The 15,880-nt window shown below is 48.2% G+C and overlaps 3 protein-coding genes across 3 annotated transcripts; all 3 read right to left on the bottom strand.

Annotated features, from left to right (window-relative positions):
- Positions 1-887: 887 nt before the first annotated feature.
- TGME49_278510 (protein phosphatase 2C domain-containing protein) lies at positions 888-6,263 on the bottom strand. The gene is made up of 10 exons (XM_002370513.2): positions 5,705-6,263; positions 5,182-5,189; positions 4,463-4,661; positions 4,092-4,212; positions 3,659-3,757; positions 3,366-3,548; positions 2,854-3,038; positions 2,604-2,709; positions 2,078-2,305; positions 888-1,551 (listed from the first exon to the last, which is right to left on the bottom strand). The coding sequence occupies exons 1-10, from the start codon at positions 5,786-5,788 to the stop codon at positions 1,478-1,480; spliced, it is 1,287 nt and encodes a 428-aa protein (XP_002370554.1). The 5' UTR covers positions 5,789-6,263; the 3' UTR covers positions 888-1,477.
- TGME49_278518 (N-acetylgalactosaminyl transferase) lies at positions 5,934-13,751 on the bottom strand. The gene is made up of 14 exons (XM_018781804.1): positions 13,057-13,751; positions 12,986-12,994; positions 12,234-12,490; positions 11,790-11,881; positions 11,375-11,624; positions 10,832-11,055; positions 10,476-10,616; positions 9,786-9,906; positions 9,151-9,303; positions 8,657-8,892; positions 8,064-8,271; positions 7,471-7,751; positions 6,815-7,040; positions 5,934-6,521 (listed from the first exon to the last, which is right to left on the bottom strand). The coding sequence occupies exons 1-14, from the start codon at positions 13,352-13,354 to the stop codon at positions 6,420-6,422; spliced, it is 2,598 nt and encodes an 865-aa protein (XP_018635131.1). The 5' UTR covers positions 13,355-13,751; the 3' UTR covers positions 5,934-6,419.
- A 733-nt stretch (positions 13,752-14,484) lies between these two features.
- On the bottom strand, positions 14,485-15,704 carry TGME49_278522 (hypothetical protein; the record flags this gene model as incomplete). The annotated part of the gene is made up of 4 exons (XM_018781805.1): positions 14,485-14,599; positions 14,777-14,916; positions 15,475-15,522; positions 15,681-15,704. 4 exons carry the CDS (start codon positions 15,702-15,704, stop codon positions 14,485-14,487), a joined length of 327 nt encoding a protein of 108 aa, XP_018635130.1.
- Between the last annotated feature and the right edge of the window lie 176 nt (positions 15,705-15,880).

Here is a 15,880-nt window from a genome sequence, read left to right as displayed (position 1 = left end):
CTTGCTGCAGTGCAACGCACACTAGAGCATGCAGATCGATACTTTCGTGAGACGCATGCACGCCCCAGTCCGACCTGCAGGCAAACTCGCAAGGGTGTTAAAACAGAGCTTTCGTGTACTTTTTATCCGTCTGCGATGACATGGCGTGCAACTTCTTGTTGTCTTGCCACCGTTTGGTTTCTGAAGAGCTGCTGCCTTGCATAGTTGCGGTCTGTCTGTGCTCAGGAATGCAAACACTTGAAAGCGAGATGCTACTTTAACAACGCCAGTTAGCTGCAGCTTCTATGTAAAGGGAATGCCTCGGCCTTCCGCAGCCGCTGAAGGCAAATGAAGGATAGGGGAAGGGAGAAAAGAGGCGAGGGACCAGAAGAACGAATGGTGAGTTGGAATACATCGTTGGCGTTGGGAATCTCGTCATTCCCAGAAAGAAGCGCATGATAAAGTTTCCAGAGTTATGCGCCGAACGAGGTCACGAATGTACACCTCTGCGTCTTGCTACAAGCTCAGCATTCTGAAACTATCTAACTCGAGAAGGAAAAGTAAGTACAGACGAGCAGAACCTCCATGCGTCCACACTTGTGTCGCCTCACTGACCACTAGAGTGGGCAGCTTATCACGGCAGTGAAACCGTTCAAACGACACACATGGGTTGCTGGTGGCCTCCACATTGGAAGATACGATTTGTGAATTCGTGTTTTGTGTTTCCCGTGCAATATCTTCGAGTCCTCTGGTTTGGACAGCAAAGCACCTTGAGTGGCTTAAGTTGCTATGCGCCGCAGCTGGGACTATCCCTATGTGGGTTCGCTCGCTTCTCTGAGAGATTAATGCACTTAACCGTCTGTTTGAGGCAGTGTGTACAAAGGGATGGCTACGATAGGAATCAGGCGACGGCATCTTGTTATAGTCATCAATGGAAGTAGTGAATCGCACGGCTGTAGGGCGTTCTATGCGGTAACCACAACGTACTCGAACAGTCTGTCCTTGCATCTCCACCTCAGAGTTCTCGATTACTTTTAACGAAGTCTCCACGTCTTTGGCTACACACAATTGCGATGAGTCGAAGAGTAAACAAAGAGTGAAACACCGGCTTATAAACAAGGAAAAACGTGGTACCAGCGGCTCCACTTACGAGAAGTCGACCGAGAACCCCCTATCCTTTTTTTGCGTACATTAGTACCAACTGGCCCGAGCGTCTCAATAGAAACTACGGAACATCAGATGCCAATGTTCCATGGGGTGTCACAGGTGGAATAGCTCTCCTAGGAAACGTTTCGGCCCGCCGCGGTTCTCTCGTACAGAACATATTTCATGAACATATAAGTCCTGCGTCCATGCTCACGCATTCTCTGTGCACGTCTCCAGAATCTCCCTCCTTGCCATAAAAAATTGATTCGAATTTCAGCCCAGAACGACGAGCGTCTGGCAGATATTTGCAAGACAATCGACCAAGAACCTGGCAGAATGTTTCTTCAAGTGCTCAAAACAGTGGCAGGAAAAAGTTTTTGTTCTCCGTCTGTAGTCGGTGTGACCAATCTTCAGTGTGTACCGTTCCTGCATATGAATATAAGGTAATCCCAAATAAGAAATCGTCAAGATCCAAAAAAACTGCCATATCAAGTTATCATGCACGCAATGCAAGTCAGAGCAACAGAAGTTAGACTTTCTCTTAGACGTTATAGAAGCTGTGGTCTGGTGCGACTCGCAGTTCGCCCGCTCATCAGTTTGTGGACGCACTTCATAAAGATGCCGAGCCTCAAAGAATTCTGCGGTGAGGACGAACGAACGGAGATGCAGAGTTGTGCGAAGATGTCGCGGTATAGCAAATAGAGGGCGAGATGAAATGGCAAGCAAAGAATGCACAAAAGTGAGGATAGGCAGACTGAGTCTGTGACGCGTTTCCGCTTATTTGCCTGTTCCGTTCCGAGCAAAAAACCGCAGCGGTTCCGATACTAACTTCATCCAGAGGCCTTGTGGCCGCTCGACACAGGTGACGAATAACTGTGGGGCTCTTCCATAGCTGGTTCTCTGCAGTGAGTTCGTATCTCTTCTGATGAATTACAGGCAGTTAGGAACTTACGCAGTATCCCTCGCATCCATGCGTGGGCATGAAGAGTCGCGACAGGAACCTCTGCTGGATCCGGACGCAACCTGGTAACTACTGCGCTGAGATTGTCTTGCGACCCTGCTGAGTAAGCCTGTTCGGCAAGAGCCACGGCAGTCTTCACAACATCACCTGTCTGTACGAAGATCTCTCGAGTGTATGCCGCCACTTGGGGCCAGCTCGAAGCAACAGGCTCCGTCACACCTGCATAGTGAAGCAGATACGTTTTTGGCGAGTAGCGAAACAAGGCATCGAATGAGTGAATGATAGGCTACGTCATCATTTTCGAGTGTCAATATTATGTGGATTCGCGGGACGTTATATCATCAACTGTCTGCGACCAAATAGTATGTTCCAGAGTCGGCGACGCTCTTCGCTGGCACCCGCCAGAGTCCATAGTGCAAGTGGAGGAGTCGTCTACCATAAAAAGCGCCCAGCACAAGAGACGGAAACAGTTCTGAGCGCAACGTATAGTAATAGTCCACACACTGTTCCACCTTACCGTCACAAAAGAGAACAAGTAAGTCATTGTAACCAGCATAGAACTGCCGGACATCTGGAGTGGAAATCACCGCGTCGGGTGTGGAGCCACTTCCCTGTTTGAGGGACTGCAGACCAAGACGCACAGGAAACCTGATGTCAATACACAGTCTATATGTGATCGTTTCGTCGGATTCTCCGTAGAGCCGTTAACCTGTATGATTCAATACTGCTGCACTGAAGAAAAGCTGGTTACAACCAACGGGACTTACGAAGTCGCCGAATGATCTGCTGAGAGCTAGACTCCCGTCGATTCGAGGGACAGACGTTCCCTCTGAATCGGTGACGGATGCTCCTGCTCGCAGGATGCGGCTCTTTTCTTCGGGATCTTCGGGCTTGTGGTCTTTTGTCATCTCATAGTATTCGTCCTCTAAAACCAACATCGCCCGGCTGTCTCCTGCGTCCACGCCAACAAAAGACAGAAAGCTCGTGTGCGACACGTGGGTGCTGATGTCGCTTATTAATTTGAAACGACGCCGGCGCAGTCGCCAATACATTTGGGATTATTTTTCAGTCAGAGGTGGCCAGTGTACATGCGCATTGAAAGGGAAAAAAGTGACAATTCAGTTCAGATATTTTGGAAAACGTCGGTGGACATACCAGGGGCCAACATGTCTCAATTGCGTATCGTTGGTACGATTCCAACAAGGGAGCCTCAGTTGGTGTCGGGTATACACAAGAAACACAGATGCAGGTTCGAATGCAGAAACGTATTCAGACTCACCAACGTTCGCAACGTGAAGACGAAATGGAGTCTCAGAGGTCCCCAGAGTTATTTCTTCAGCGGGTCCTGCCTGTTTTCGATAGTGCTCTTTGAGGGGTGTGAGGCCCGGGTCCTTCAGAATTTGCCTTCCGCGGACGATGACTTTTTCCGGCTTTTCCACTTTTTCAATTACCATTATTACCCCTGAAACAACAGCAGGAAGCAGGAATAAAAGTACCAGTGCACTTGCTTGGAAACGCGCAAACGACGAAGGATGTCGTGACCACTGAAGGCCTTTCTCCCACCAGACTCACCCGTGGAACCGCCGCGACGGACGTTGTTCTTTTTGAGTTCCTCATCCAAGGCGTGGCAAATCTTTTCCAGATCGCGTCGAGAGTATCCCTTCTGTCTCGCTACGCGAGCCGCAAATCACAACGAGAGGCACATCACATCCTAAAGTTACCACAGAGAAGAATAAAAATACAGTGTAGGACAGGGATGTATAATTGACGGGAGCATTTGCGGCAAGCCGAAGCACGTTATGTTCATAGGACACGTTGATTTTCGGCGGGCACTTCCATCTGCAAAGGTTATTTAAGCAGTAGGACTGTATTTTTAACTATCTAATGCTTCTCTCTGCGAGGTCACGAGCTTCACATGCTGTGACCAGTGCTGCCGTCTCATGCTCTGGTAAAAGCACATGTCCTGTCAGGGATCGTGTTGAGCCCGTCCGTAGTCGGCCGTTACCGAAGAGAGATTGGAGACGATTGGCAGCGAATTGGGCGACGTTCGGGCCACCATGTCCATCGAACAGCGCTTGAATACGGATATTTCTATGTGAATGAATCGCTGCGACCACGACCATGGTCTGAATTCCAGCACAAAAATTGCACGTTGCAGGTCAACAGAAACACTGTTTTCATCGAAACTCATCGTGTCGCGGGAACAGTGACAAGCCTAAACTTCTCTGGCATTTCACGTCAGTGTAAACAAGTAGGTCTGCATTGTTTACATGGTGGAAATGCTTTCCTAGAGGGACTGCTGCCAGGTCTCGCTGGGCAGGGAATCCCAGATGGTCGGTATTTGGTCTGTCATGTTTTCTGAGTAAACTGACATACATCTTCATCAGTTGGTCGCCTGCCTCGCATGGACACTGCACCGCTGACCAGATGCCACTCTTCAGCTCGCATTGTCAAATGTTCCTTCTCTTGACCTCCAAGCTGTTCCAAATAAACGCCATGGTGTAACCAACGTTCGAGCCCTGGGGCCGAGGTCGGAGAGGGATTCCCAGCTCCGGCGGAGAAAAGGGCATTTCGTCTGAAAGGTAGAGAAAAGGCGACTCAACAACGCCCATCGGCTTGCAATGGGGAGTCGAATAAGTAAGAGATGGATTATCGCACACCGGTGTTGCAACACGCTTGCACCGGCATGTTACGCTAGGGTCACCCCTGAATGAAGAAAGCATGAAATTTATTTGTCTCTAGCAGTCTTTCACTGTAGGAACGGAGAATGGGCGACATGCGAAACTTCCTCCGCATGAACTTTAGCGTTCAATCTCACTCTCGACGAAGCAGCCTCGGACGAAGAGGTTTTAAACACAATTTATCGCGCGACTGATTCTCCAGGGATACAGAACGTGTCTCGCATCGTTTTCTCCATGCTACATTCGGCTTCACCGCAACTGGTGTAGCGGGTTCGTACACTCAAAGAGGGCCATGAGCTGTAATCGCTGTGTGCTCCTCGCGTCTTGCGCATATTCATTCCAGAAGATGACCACCCCACCAAAGCGCCGCCGTGGACAAACCATCTTCACGCGTACAGCTTGAGTCAGACTTACATTCTTCTCTGCGCAATGCATATTTTCCAGACACAGTGGCAACACGACTTACAGGAGCACTTGGAAACGTAGGACATGCGATCTTTCATGACATCGCAACCCTCAAAAGCTAGACACCGCCCTTCCTAGAGCGAACAGAAGGATAAAACCAGGGGCATCTCAAAGATATATCGTTCGTGTAGTGTTATGACTAGCCGTCTGAACGGTGAGGAGCGATGGAGCTTCTGCTTGGAAACATGATGGTCACTGGTAGGAAACCAGGAACTGGGCATGATTCGTGGAGCCTTGTACCACGTCGCGAGACGCCAAAATTAATCCTTGATCGTCCATTTCGAGACAAAATTTGATAAACCTCCTGCTCTTCTAACTTCTTCAGATACTAACTGCAACGTCAACACCCGAGGTCTTCCTTCATGTTGGCAGCATCAGCACTGCGAACCATCTGCCAGGGGCGCATATGAAATTTCAACGAAACATGAAGGACTTGCAAGTACAGTAGTCGCCGACGAGTCCTGAAACTTACCAAAATGGCAGTTACCCCCGCAGTTTCTGTGCTCGCGACGAAACTGATCGCTAGTGCTACTTTGGCTACAAGGTTAATCCGCATATTGGCCTCCAGTACGTCCTTCGACGCGCACAGAGCTCAGAGCGGCACCCACCGAAAAGACGGAGTAGTCGCGAACGTGGCGAAACGGTTCGTCAACTCGACAAAGCAAAGGTGCGAGTACAGGGTAATTGTCAATGTTGGCAAGTACCGAGACAAAATGTTTGGTTATATGTTTTTCGACAAACAGTCAAGCTACAGGCTTGTTCCACATTATTCCTATCAGCACAGTTTTTCAAGTTTCGACTACCGATCAATCGCTAGTCGACGAACACGCAAGTCAACGAGACATGAAGGCCCGGAAAAACAACCACTGTTTCAGTTGAAACATTTTTTATGGTCGTCACGTGCATATTGCGTTGATCACATGAACACTTAATTTATTCACGTACATAACTGAATTGCACGAGTAACAAGACCCCAGTGGAAGCTGTAAGAAAGTCTGCGCAGACAATGGGAAGGGGTGGCTGCTGGTGGTTTAGGGAAGGGAAGCTTCCCCCTGGTGGGTCACTCAAAACCTTAAGAGGCATTCAAGAACAAGCGTCAACGGCTGATCACACTTCGCTCGGCCATACACGCTGCCTTCTGCAACTGTTCCAAAGGCAAAAATACTTGTTATTTCGCGTAGACGTTGCTACGAAGAGGTCATATCTCTGCCGTTTTGTATCTCCTTCACAATCCAGAGCTGGCTAGCATCGTTGGCAGTCTCGGCGCAAGCCTCGAAACGAACAAAACCCTAACAAGAAGAAATAAACAATTCCGAAGACAGCGAACAAGAGATAATGTTAGCTGTTGTGTACAAAGTATCTTATCTGCGCTCACCGTGAGTCGCATGAGCTACGAGAAAACTTCCTGCGTGCTTGTGACACTTATTTCACCGGTTCCAGATGCCCGTCCCTCGCGCGTGTCTCACGGCTCTTCTCTGGCAGTCGGATTCAACTACTTTTGGAGCTCTCGCTCTTTTCTCACGCTATGCATACCCCACAGCTTTCTCCTTCGTTTTAAAATTCGTTTTGTTATGCCACGTACCTGAGAAGGACTTGAAAACTTGTGGGCGTCGACTAGCGTCAAGCAAGCTTTAGCCTGTCTTGTTTCCGGGGAATCGGTCCAAACTACCAAGCCGTTCTGACGAATTTCCACAGAGAAATTTCTCGTCCGTTTCTCGTCCTCGCACAAGAAAACGCGATCCGGATAGCCGATGCAAAGCGCGTCACCGCTAATTGTTTTTGCGTCCAACATAATTTGACCTGTGTTCCTGTTAGAGAAAGCAAATGGCAAATCAAAACATTCCCGTTGCACTTGGCAAATCCTGTAACAGAGGTGGCAGGCAACTCTTGATGGTTTACGTTAGAGAAGTAGATGAAGAGAAAGAGACATAGCGGAGACAAGGGAATGTCTGAGCATGGCTACAGCAATCCCCTGTACGGTATAGTGTTGCTTTTGTTCTTCAACCTCTGCTACACCAGATGTACAATGACCGGATGGCTGTTTGCATACTTTTCTCCATAGTAAAACGTGGGAATTATCCTTTCATAGCCCGCAGGAAAGCCCAAATTTTCATTTCCGAAAAACGGCCAAATACGTTTCAACGCCCGCGGAAGCGACATAGCCATGGACCTTGCTCCAGTCTGAAAGACGGGAACAAAGGAAAGACAACATGTATTTGCGCTGTGCTGGAAGCCTACCCTATTATAAAGAATCGCTGGCTCACTGATCCCCCAGGTTTGCAAGCGGTGGCTCCGAGTCGTGTGCCGTGGTCAGGATGTGGAAGCGCGTCGACACACAGAGAGGGATCTTCCTTGCTCTTTATTAACACCCGTGGCTCGCCCATGAGTTTCGGTCCCTGCAGTAAGCCTCGATGGCGTTTCTCTTCTTCAGGCAAATATCTGGAAGAGGGGAACGGAGGCCAGGACCACTTCTGATCGGGGTTCGCCTTATCACAGGGTTTCCACTTCACCAGCGGCAGCTGCATCAACATACACGGTGCACGAAAGGAAGAAAGCATGCAGAACTGCAGGTGTATAAGCTGATGGAAGAGCTCGTTGTATTGGAACTTAGGATCTGCTACTCAGAACTTGAAGCTTGTGCCATAGCTACAACGTAGTGCCGCTATCCCGGCAATAACCCGTATTTGTATATGAGAAGCGTAACTCCACAAATTTCTTGGATAAATTAGCACACACAAACGTATAAAAACCTGACTTTGTAGAGTTACGTGCAACAACACTTTTATTCACCTTGCCAAAAGTTACTACAGAGACGACAACCTGATGCTGACCTCGTTGCCAGTCGCTGGTTCAACCTGCATACAAGTGTCTTTCCATTCATCTTCTCCGGTCCATCTAATTGTTCCGGTATCGTAGTCGAACTCATATTGTGCAGTCTCTAAAGTTGTGTCGCAGCTTTCCATCGTTGCTTGGGGCGTTACACATAGTGTCTCGTGGGAATCTTTCTCGGCGAGGAGGAGGCGAAGTTGACTTGGCTTCCTGCCAGTAATGACATAGACTCAGACATGTGGTGAACGGTCAAGCCATTCACGTTCGGGACGAAGCCGATTTCTCATTCTGTCGCAGAATTCTACGTCCCGCGTCGCAGGGCACCTGCAGGCGCGCAATGGTGGTGTATCCCCGACTCCATTGCTACGATTACACGTGCCTATTCCTGTCTCTCCACTTATTTTTTTCATTTGCATTTGCACATCTGCCTCTGCAATTGAAACATGTGTGGTTGTGAATACTTTCAGCGGCATACTTAAAACAATATCTGCGTTAGATCAAAGAACCACTCACGTGTGGTCTTGAGTCAGACCGGAAATTGTCGTTCGTCAGTAAACACTTCCCTCGATTCCCCGCGCTTCTGTCTCTTTCTTACTTTGTTAAAATGAAGCCTTGGTTCCCTAGGAGACCGTGACAGTGGAAGAGACCAACAGAACTTCCTTTTGCTGGATTGTTCATTACGTCGAGGCAAAGGTCTCTACGGTTTTCGCTCTTTATGTGACCCAGACCTAAGATCGTTTCGCCGAGGCGTCGAAACTCGTGTTTTGGGTCGACAACGTCTAGGAACCACTGGAAATTTTTGCAATTTAGCTTCTTCTTTAGTGCCTCCATCTGCATGTAGGCAGGAAAGAGAGAAAAGAGTGAACATCGACAGACGCACCTGGCGAAATGATTGTCGACGTTGCAAGGGAAAAAACGAGCAGGAAACAATACACTTTGGATTATTGTTCATGGCATCGTCAGTAGATTTTTGAGCTGAGCTTCTGCAAATTTCCTTTTGTTTGGGTTTTTCTGTTGAACCGGCAAAGAAGAACAAACAGCTTAGACTTGCGGGAATGTTCCCTGGCCGTCACTGCACCGTTAACTCACCTCTTCTACATTGCCAATAGTCACCGATTTGTGGTCCAGATGGTAAGGATTGTTAGCGGCAACCAACTCGTAGTAATCATCCATCCATATGCTTGCGGTACGCATGCGATTTTTCCATAGCGCTTCAGGTGGAGTCGCGTATCCAACTCCTCCCTGAGTGTACAGTTTGGCACCGAATCTGAACGATGTTTCAAGCGTGACTGTTTACAATACTTTTGAGCAAATACTGCAATCCGAAAAACGATTGGTCGTTAGGTGTGGTAGGGCAATCGATGGCGTTTAGCTCTTAAAAACCTGCCTCCGTCATCGTTCAACCCGCTTTAAATGCTGTTGGAGGTATCCTGAATGTTTTTTTTCGAGTGCAAATACAATCGTCTCTCTTGAAGACACAACGGCAACTGCGCTGATGGGAAACAACCTGCTATAATACGGTACTTCTGTCGGACGCATCGCCCCTCAAGGAGTACGGGGTTCAAGGGAACAGCAGTTCAGTGTTTGCTGCTTCCCAGGTCCTTCAGCGCATTTGCATACATCTCAGGCAAATGTTTGCAAGGTTAAACTTTAAACTGTATCGCTTCGTGACTTTATCATAGCCCGAGAAGTAGCAACGATGTCGCGCCACTTTGGTATCTCACCTCCCGAAACAGATGGTACACGCGGGCGCACGGTATGCATTCCAAACGGCCTCCGCACATCCAAGTTCGAAAACTAAGTTCCACATTTTCGGCACCCCAGAAAGAGAATCCGTTGTCGTACCTGTGTCATCCAATCTCACAGTGCATTGTATTTATGGGAGCTATCTTTCTCATGTGTATATTTATGGCCGATTGTTTTCTGCGTTTGAGCGACTTTATCAGTGCTTCCAGACTATCAAGATTGTTATTCAATTAAAACAAAAAACAGATCAATTACGAAAGTATTCGCAGCTTAAATCTGCTAGCCACCCATAGTGAATAATGGAAAAGAAATCATGTATGCCTTGCATGGAATGTCTATCTGTGTCCACGGTGCCCTTTAAAAGCAGGGCTGCGAACGACGCGTGACGGTTGATGTCCTCGTATTTATCTAACATTAGGGACTTCTGAGATCTAAGCTTGTTTTTCATAGTAACCTATCTGGGTACTGCTGTAGAGCATTGCAGAATCCCTGACAGTATACCACAGATGCATGAGCTCTAGTTGACTACCGACAATCAAAAAAATGATTGCCGCTTGTGTTCGTTCTCGACAAAATGCGGATAGAAAACATCATCTTGCATGCTGCTCCCCTCAGGTCTTCTAAACGAAGTCACAAACCGGCTCCATGCTAGAGGCAAATATACCTACCCCCCAATCCTGAGGAAGAAGTCTTTTCGAAAAGCGAGGAGGCCTCCAGCATGGACTGGGGACTCGATGGCTTCGGGCGAAGAAACAGCACCAGTGAGTGTTGATCGCTCTTGGACATCCCAGTTAAACGAAAGCCAACACCTGTAGTTCACGGAGCAGGAAAAGAAACTCTAGGGCTACCTCTGTATAGCATCGATGAGATCGCTGCATCTCTACATGAGAAACACAAGTCGGGCCTCACAGAATTTAACATCGCTGTGTAAAAAAGTAGTTCAGCCCATGGTTTGATACGGATGAGGCAGAATGTTTTCTCGACTTCAAGAGTCCAACTCAGAGTTCGCCACTTCTTGTCTCACCCAATTCCACTTGTGTTGCTGAAGGAGAAATCCGTCGGAATGATGCTGTCGATTTGGGGGAAAACAATCGATTCGGGGGATCTCCATAGGCGATCAAGCTGAGGCTCGAGCCAGCCTATGTTAACTTCGACGTGGCTGTCGAGAACAACTATGACAGGAGAAGAAGCTGCTTGAATGCCTGCGAGCCTCGCAGAGACAATCCCGCTCCGTTCATCCAAATGCACCTACGTAAGACGAAACGAATGAAGGGCCTATCAACAGGATACACTTCTCGTACTTGTGCCCGAACTAGAGAGGATGGGAGAGCAAAAACAGTGTATCATCGCGCGTATGCCTGGACAAAATGTACGCATGCGCACATGCGCCTGCTTCCTCATACATATGCATGTGTTTAGCTCAGTCTGTGCATGCCCCTACATGTTGAGTGGACATTTGGCTCTATGGAAACACGACAGCACTGAATTATTTCCCACGTTCTTCCAATTCTGCGGGAGTATTTGCCAGAGTAGTTCCCCAATGACGACTGTTTGTCATGCGGCTTACAACAGACGTTTTGGGCAGGTAAGCTGTGTATTGGTCAAGGAATCCTCCGGGGAGAAGAGCGATGTCATCGGAGTAGTCATTCACCAAAATAACTTCCCGAATGAGAGGAGGAGGCGTGGAATTCAGAATCGAATGAATCGTCCTCAGAAGTGTAGACATTGGCTCGTTGTAGAAGGCGATGACGATGGAGACGTCAAGAGTGTCACTTAATTTCTGAAGGTTGTACGAGATGGAGCGGCATACGGGGTCTCTGAGAGAGCCAACGCAGACAACAATTCTAGAAACAAGAAAAGCCTGTTCATATGGCGGTCTGCCCATCTGCGTAGACTTTCATGCTTCGCGTTAGCCGGCTTACCATCTTATCGGGGTATTCTAATGTTTGTGGGCGCTTTGTGGCATAGACTTCCTTGCCTACCTGCTGTCGGGCGCTTCTCGGTCAAGAGGCAAAGCGTTCGACAAACGCCGATAAAATCCTCCTCCCTCTTTGAGTTCTGCCTCTCTGTCGACCTGAAGAAAGACAAGCTACGCATCAACGTGTCTCAAAGAAAAAGCTGTAGACGGTCGGGGCCGCCCCTTAGCAATGTCGCCAGGAACCGTTATGCCAGGTTTTCGGACGTCTCTTCTCAAAACAAAGTCACTTAGCATGCATCCTGCTCAAGCATGCACCTCTTTATTTGACTTACCAGGAGACACAAAATGTGAGAATAAGCATAGACTTCTCTACAGTCTGGTAAGTCCCCATGCATTTATGCATCGGATTAGGTGCGCCTTTATATTTTGTATAAAGGCCTATGCGGGAACCCAACAGCATGTTAACTGTAGAAATACGCAACAACTAATATACTAGCACCATACATACTTGAGGGCTCTCCAATGGTGGCGGTCGGGGGAATTCGGTCCACAGTGGAGTTCCATTGCGGGTGGTTCCCAGCAGGCCGTGCAGCCGATTTGGCTCTTGCTTATCGAATACAGCAAGGGCGTTTAGCCATCCCCTTGATCCGGGTGTAAGATTTGGGTAAAATGTGCTTCCAACGTAATGCTGGGCCTTCCGGCGTTGCCCGTACTCTGTTTCAAGAACCTCGTCTATGCGAAAATCTTTGACGAACTCGCGATAGCCTGAAGGTGCCCAGAACCATACAAGTATCGATAACAAAGAACCTTGATGCACTCTATCCACACCACGAAATAGTGGCCGATCAATTGACTTCTGCACCAGCTCTTTCGCCACAGGTTCGGTTCTTGGCACACCAAGTGGATATGCTACAAGGACCCCACATAGCTACGATATCGTAAACACTACGCCAACAGGGAGAGTCTACGCTACGTTATAGCGATGTCAAAGTCTCCAGCTCTTCAATGAGCGAGTTCCACAAAGAGCCATCAACCAGTCTTTTTCACGAGACCTGCTAGACCGACACGACTACGAAAGGATGAGCTGACTGTATTGCTGTTTTATCATAAATAATGCATTTGGCTTAATATACCCTTACGTTTGAGCCGTAGTGGATTCTCTGTTCTGAACGGAGGGGAAAATGCACCTGACCAGCTTGTTTCCGTCTCTTTTCCCGGTGCGGAATGGTGGACTGCGGAAGGAGAAAAAATCTTTCGTACTGCCACTATCTGAAACAGAACCCAGATAGCGAAGACGATAATGAGGAAAAATCTCACACAACAACTCAGACCTTTACTTAGGCGCGAAGGGGACCCGGCCGCAGAAGGTTCCTCAAGGAGTGAAATATGCCCAGGACTCCGTCGATTCCATGAAAACGGAATTCCGAAGCCGGAGGACGAAAGCGCCTTTGCGCCAGGGACGGGATCAGCCTCTGCATTGGTTCCCAATGTGGTGCCTTTTCTTTGAATAGATGGAGGACCATACTGACTTGGTATGGCATGAATAGCTCCGCGGGAAAATAGAGAAGGAGGGCTTTCGTCAGTCCAATGCGTCGGATTTACGAAGTGGCAGTGTTCCGATGGTTTCATTGTGTCAGCATTGATTGGCTTGTGGCGGAATCGCACTTCGTCACTCTCGTGACAAGACCAAAAGCGCAGGTTTCATCTATTTAGTTACTCGTACACTATGTCAGAAACCTCCGCGATAGAGTTAGTCCGACTCATCATACTTCTGAGCATCACGAAACTAGACACCCTTTGAATACTCTGACACCGTTTTACTTAGGCTAACACGCATGCCGTTGAGAAAGCCGTTCTATGAAGTGGTGCGTTTGCGCAGTATTCAACCTTGGGTAAAAACCCGCCGTTTTTCCCCTGAGCTGCTCTGCGGCACAGCCGCTGGAAACTGAACGTCACGGATGAGCTTGAACACACGCGAACTCAAATGAATACTTGTTCTATTTCACATGATGCAACACGACTAGGAGAGGTGTCATATGGACAAATGGTTGCGATCAATATGCTTTCCGCTTTAACAAAGGTTACGATCGCCACATAAATACCCACGTGCAGCATGGGACAAAGGGCGATGCGAATGACTGTAGTTGATCACGCATGCACCCGAACAGACGCGCATTTTTTGAAGTTCTCCGTATCGACTGAAATACTATGTTTACCTAGGAATTCCAGCTTTCTGCCTTTAGGTTGATTCCTGCTGCAGTCTACAAGACAACGGTGGTATTCATCCAATTTGTTTTGCTAGTGTCATGGACTAATCCGTATTCTCAGAGCCGGAGGCACCAAACAATTATTCCCAAGGACGCTGCTGAGTTTCTGTGTTGCTGCGGGATCTGATTTCACGTGTCCATTCGTCGCGGCACTGTTCGTTTGGAGCTTCGTTGCCAGTGGAGCGAACGAAAGCGGATGATGAAGACTCCCCATATGGACTGTCCATGGCAGCTCATACAGGAAGTTCAAACAATACAACTTCTAAAACGAACTTTGTTCAAAATTTGACCACGGACGCGTTGCTGTGTCAATGGCACTGTCCTGTAGAATTCTGCGATATAAACACCGGCGACTGACTACCCTCAAACGATGTAACGTACAAACGACGATTCAAACGAACAAACATACCGGATCACCGCAGACTCGGGAGAGTCACTCTAAACTGCTGCAACGGATATATTACACACTGTTGGACTATTAGGATGTCAGTGTCACAATCCCGATGCATTTGGCTGTGCGTTCTTGAGTCTTGCCGGCTGAATATCAGCCGTCTTCTTTTTGTAACCGTAGTGATTCACACCAAACTTCTCGAGTGATTCATTGGTCCTGAGATCCAGTACGACAGGGAAAAGGCGGGAGGCTGCCAGCTAGTGAACTGGGCATTTCAAGGCAGGTTATGGATATGCCTATACAGGGTAATTCCTCGCGTTTCACGCATACAAAATTGTACTAAACCCGTGTCTCCGTTCCCCCCGTACATTTCGCGGGCAGGTCATGGCTTACCTCCAGCCGACTTCTTGGCTTGCCGTCGCTGGATGAAGGTATTTATTCTGTGGTCCTATGTCTTTCACATCTCGGTACCACTGATTGGGATCGTGAAAGCACTTCTCTGCGTCGTACATGACTCCGTCTTTCATGATTTTCTGAATGATGAGGCACAGCAATCACTCGAGTGCAAATCTCGCGTAGATGATTTTGCTTTTTGCAAGGGCATAAGCTTCAGGCCATCAATAGATGCAATCTGCCGCATCGAAAACAAAGTGCATTTGCAATTTTCACTTTCTAGTCAACAATTGACTCTTATTGTGCATCAAAAGATCCCCTTCTTTGCGGTATCATACATCTGATATTGACCACCCCTAGGCTGACCAGAAGCGGTTACGCGACTGAAGAGATCCCACACTTACAGAAAGCTGGCGCTTTGTTTCCTCATAAGAACGTCCTGAAACGAAAGCGCATCCAAACCGTACCCCACACGGTCTCTGAGATAACCCACAATCCGAGCAAGAAACTCGGCAAGGATGAACGCGACTGCACACAACCGCCACACTGATTCTGAACACACCACAGGTCCCCCCTCTGTACCCCAATTACGCAGCAGGTTGTACGAGGCTCACAAATAGACATGTCTCACAGTCAGTGAAAGAAAACCGTGTTTTTCTGGAGCAATGTAAACTGCGTGCAGGCCAAATTATTCTCACCATGGAGTCAGTAGCGCCGGCAAACATTTCGGTCGGGATTTTATAAAACTGTTCATGATATTCAGTGGAGATGAACGCATGACACGTTGGTAGAATATGTTCGAGCATTCGAACTTGTGTTTTCAGGAAGTTCTATCCTTGATAGGTGAGCCTCTGTTGGCGTGCGGGGACGCTTCCGAATAACACCGAAGCAAATTGTTCCTCACCTTTGCAGAATGCCTGTAGAGCATCCTCTCGCTGCTCTCCTTGAGTCAGGAAACCCCACCGTTTGAGCCACTCCTTTGCATAGTGTCTCTCCTTTCTAATGTTCTCTACGCGAATGGCGTCGTGCCGTGTCGTTTGCTTTTCAAGGGCTTTTTCTTTCGATGCAAGGTCCATTTTTGCCTCCTCTCCAGCTGTGTTGAGT

This window comes from Toxoplasma gondii, chromosome XII (genome assembly GCF_000006565.2).
Source record: "Toxoplasma gondii ME49 chromosome XII, whole genome shotgun sequence".
NCBI classification, from domain to species: Eukaryota; Apicomplexa; class Conoidasida; order Eucoccidiorida; family Sarcocystidae; genus Toxoplasma; species Toxoplasma gondii.
This window is presented reverse-complemented; position numbering and strand designations above follow the sequence as displayed.

What these genes read in the sequence shown, in the direction of transcription:
- TGME49_278518 (XM_018781804.1), bottom strand. Translation starts at nt 13,354, where the DNA reads ATGAAACCATCGGAACACTGCCACTTCGTAAATCCGACGCATTGGACT. An exon ending in CAAGGCTTCATTTTAACAAA is followed by an intron (nt 8,272 to 8,656) that starts GTAAGAAAGAGA and finishes CATTACTGGCAG; the next exon opens with GAAGCCAAGTCAACTTCGCC. An exon ending in AACCAGCGACTGGCAACGAG is followed by an intron (nt 7,752 to 8,063) that starts GTCAGCATCAGG and finishes ATGTTGATGCAG; the next exon opens with CTGCCGCTGGTGAAGTGGAA.
- TGME49_278510 (XM_002370513.2), bottom strand. Translation starts at nt 5,788, where the DNA reads ATGCGGATTAACCTTGTAGCCAAAGTAGCACTAGCGATCAGTTTCGTC. An exon ending in CCGTCGCGGCGGTTCCACGG is followed by an intron (nt 3,549 to 3,658) that starts GTGAGTCTGGTG and finishes CTGTTGTTTCAG; the next exon opens with GGGTAATAATGGTAATTGAA. An exon ending in TCTTCACGTTGCGAACGTTG is followed by an intron (nt 3,039 to 3,365) that starts GTGAGTCTGAAT and finishes GCGTGGACGCAG; the next exon opens with GAGACAGCCGGGCGATGTTG.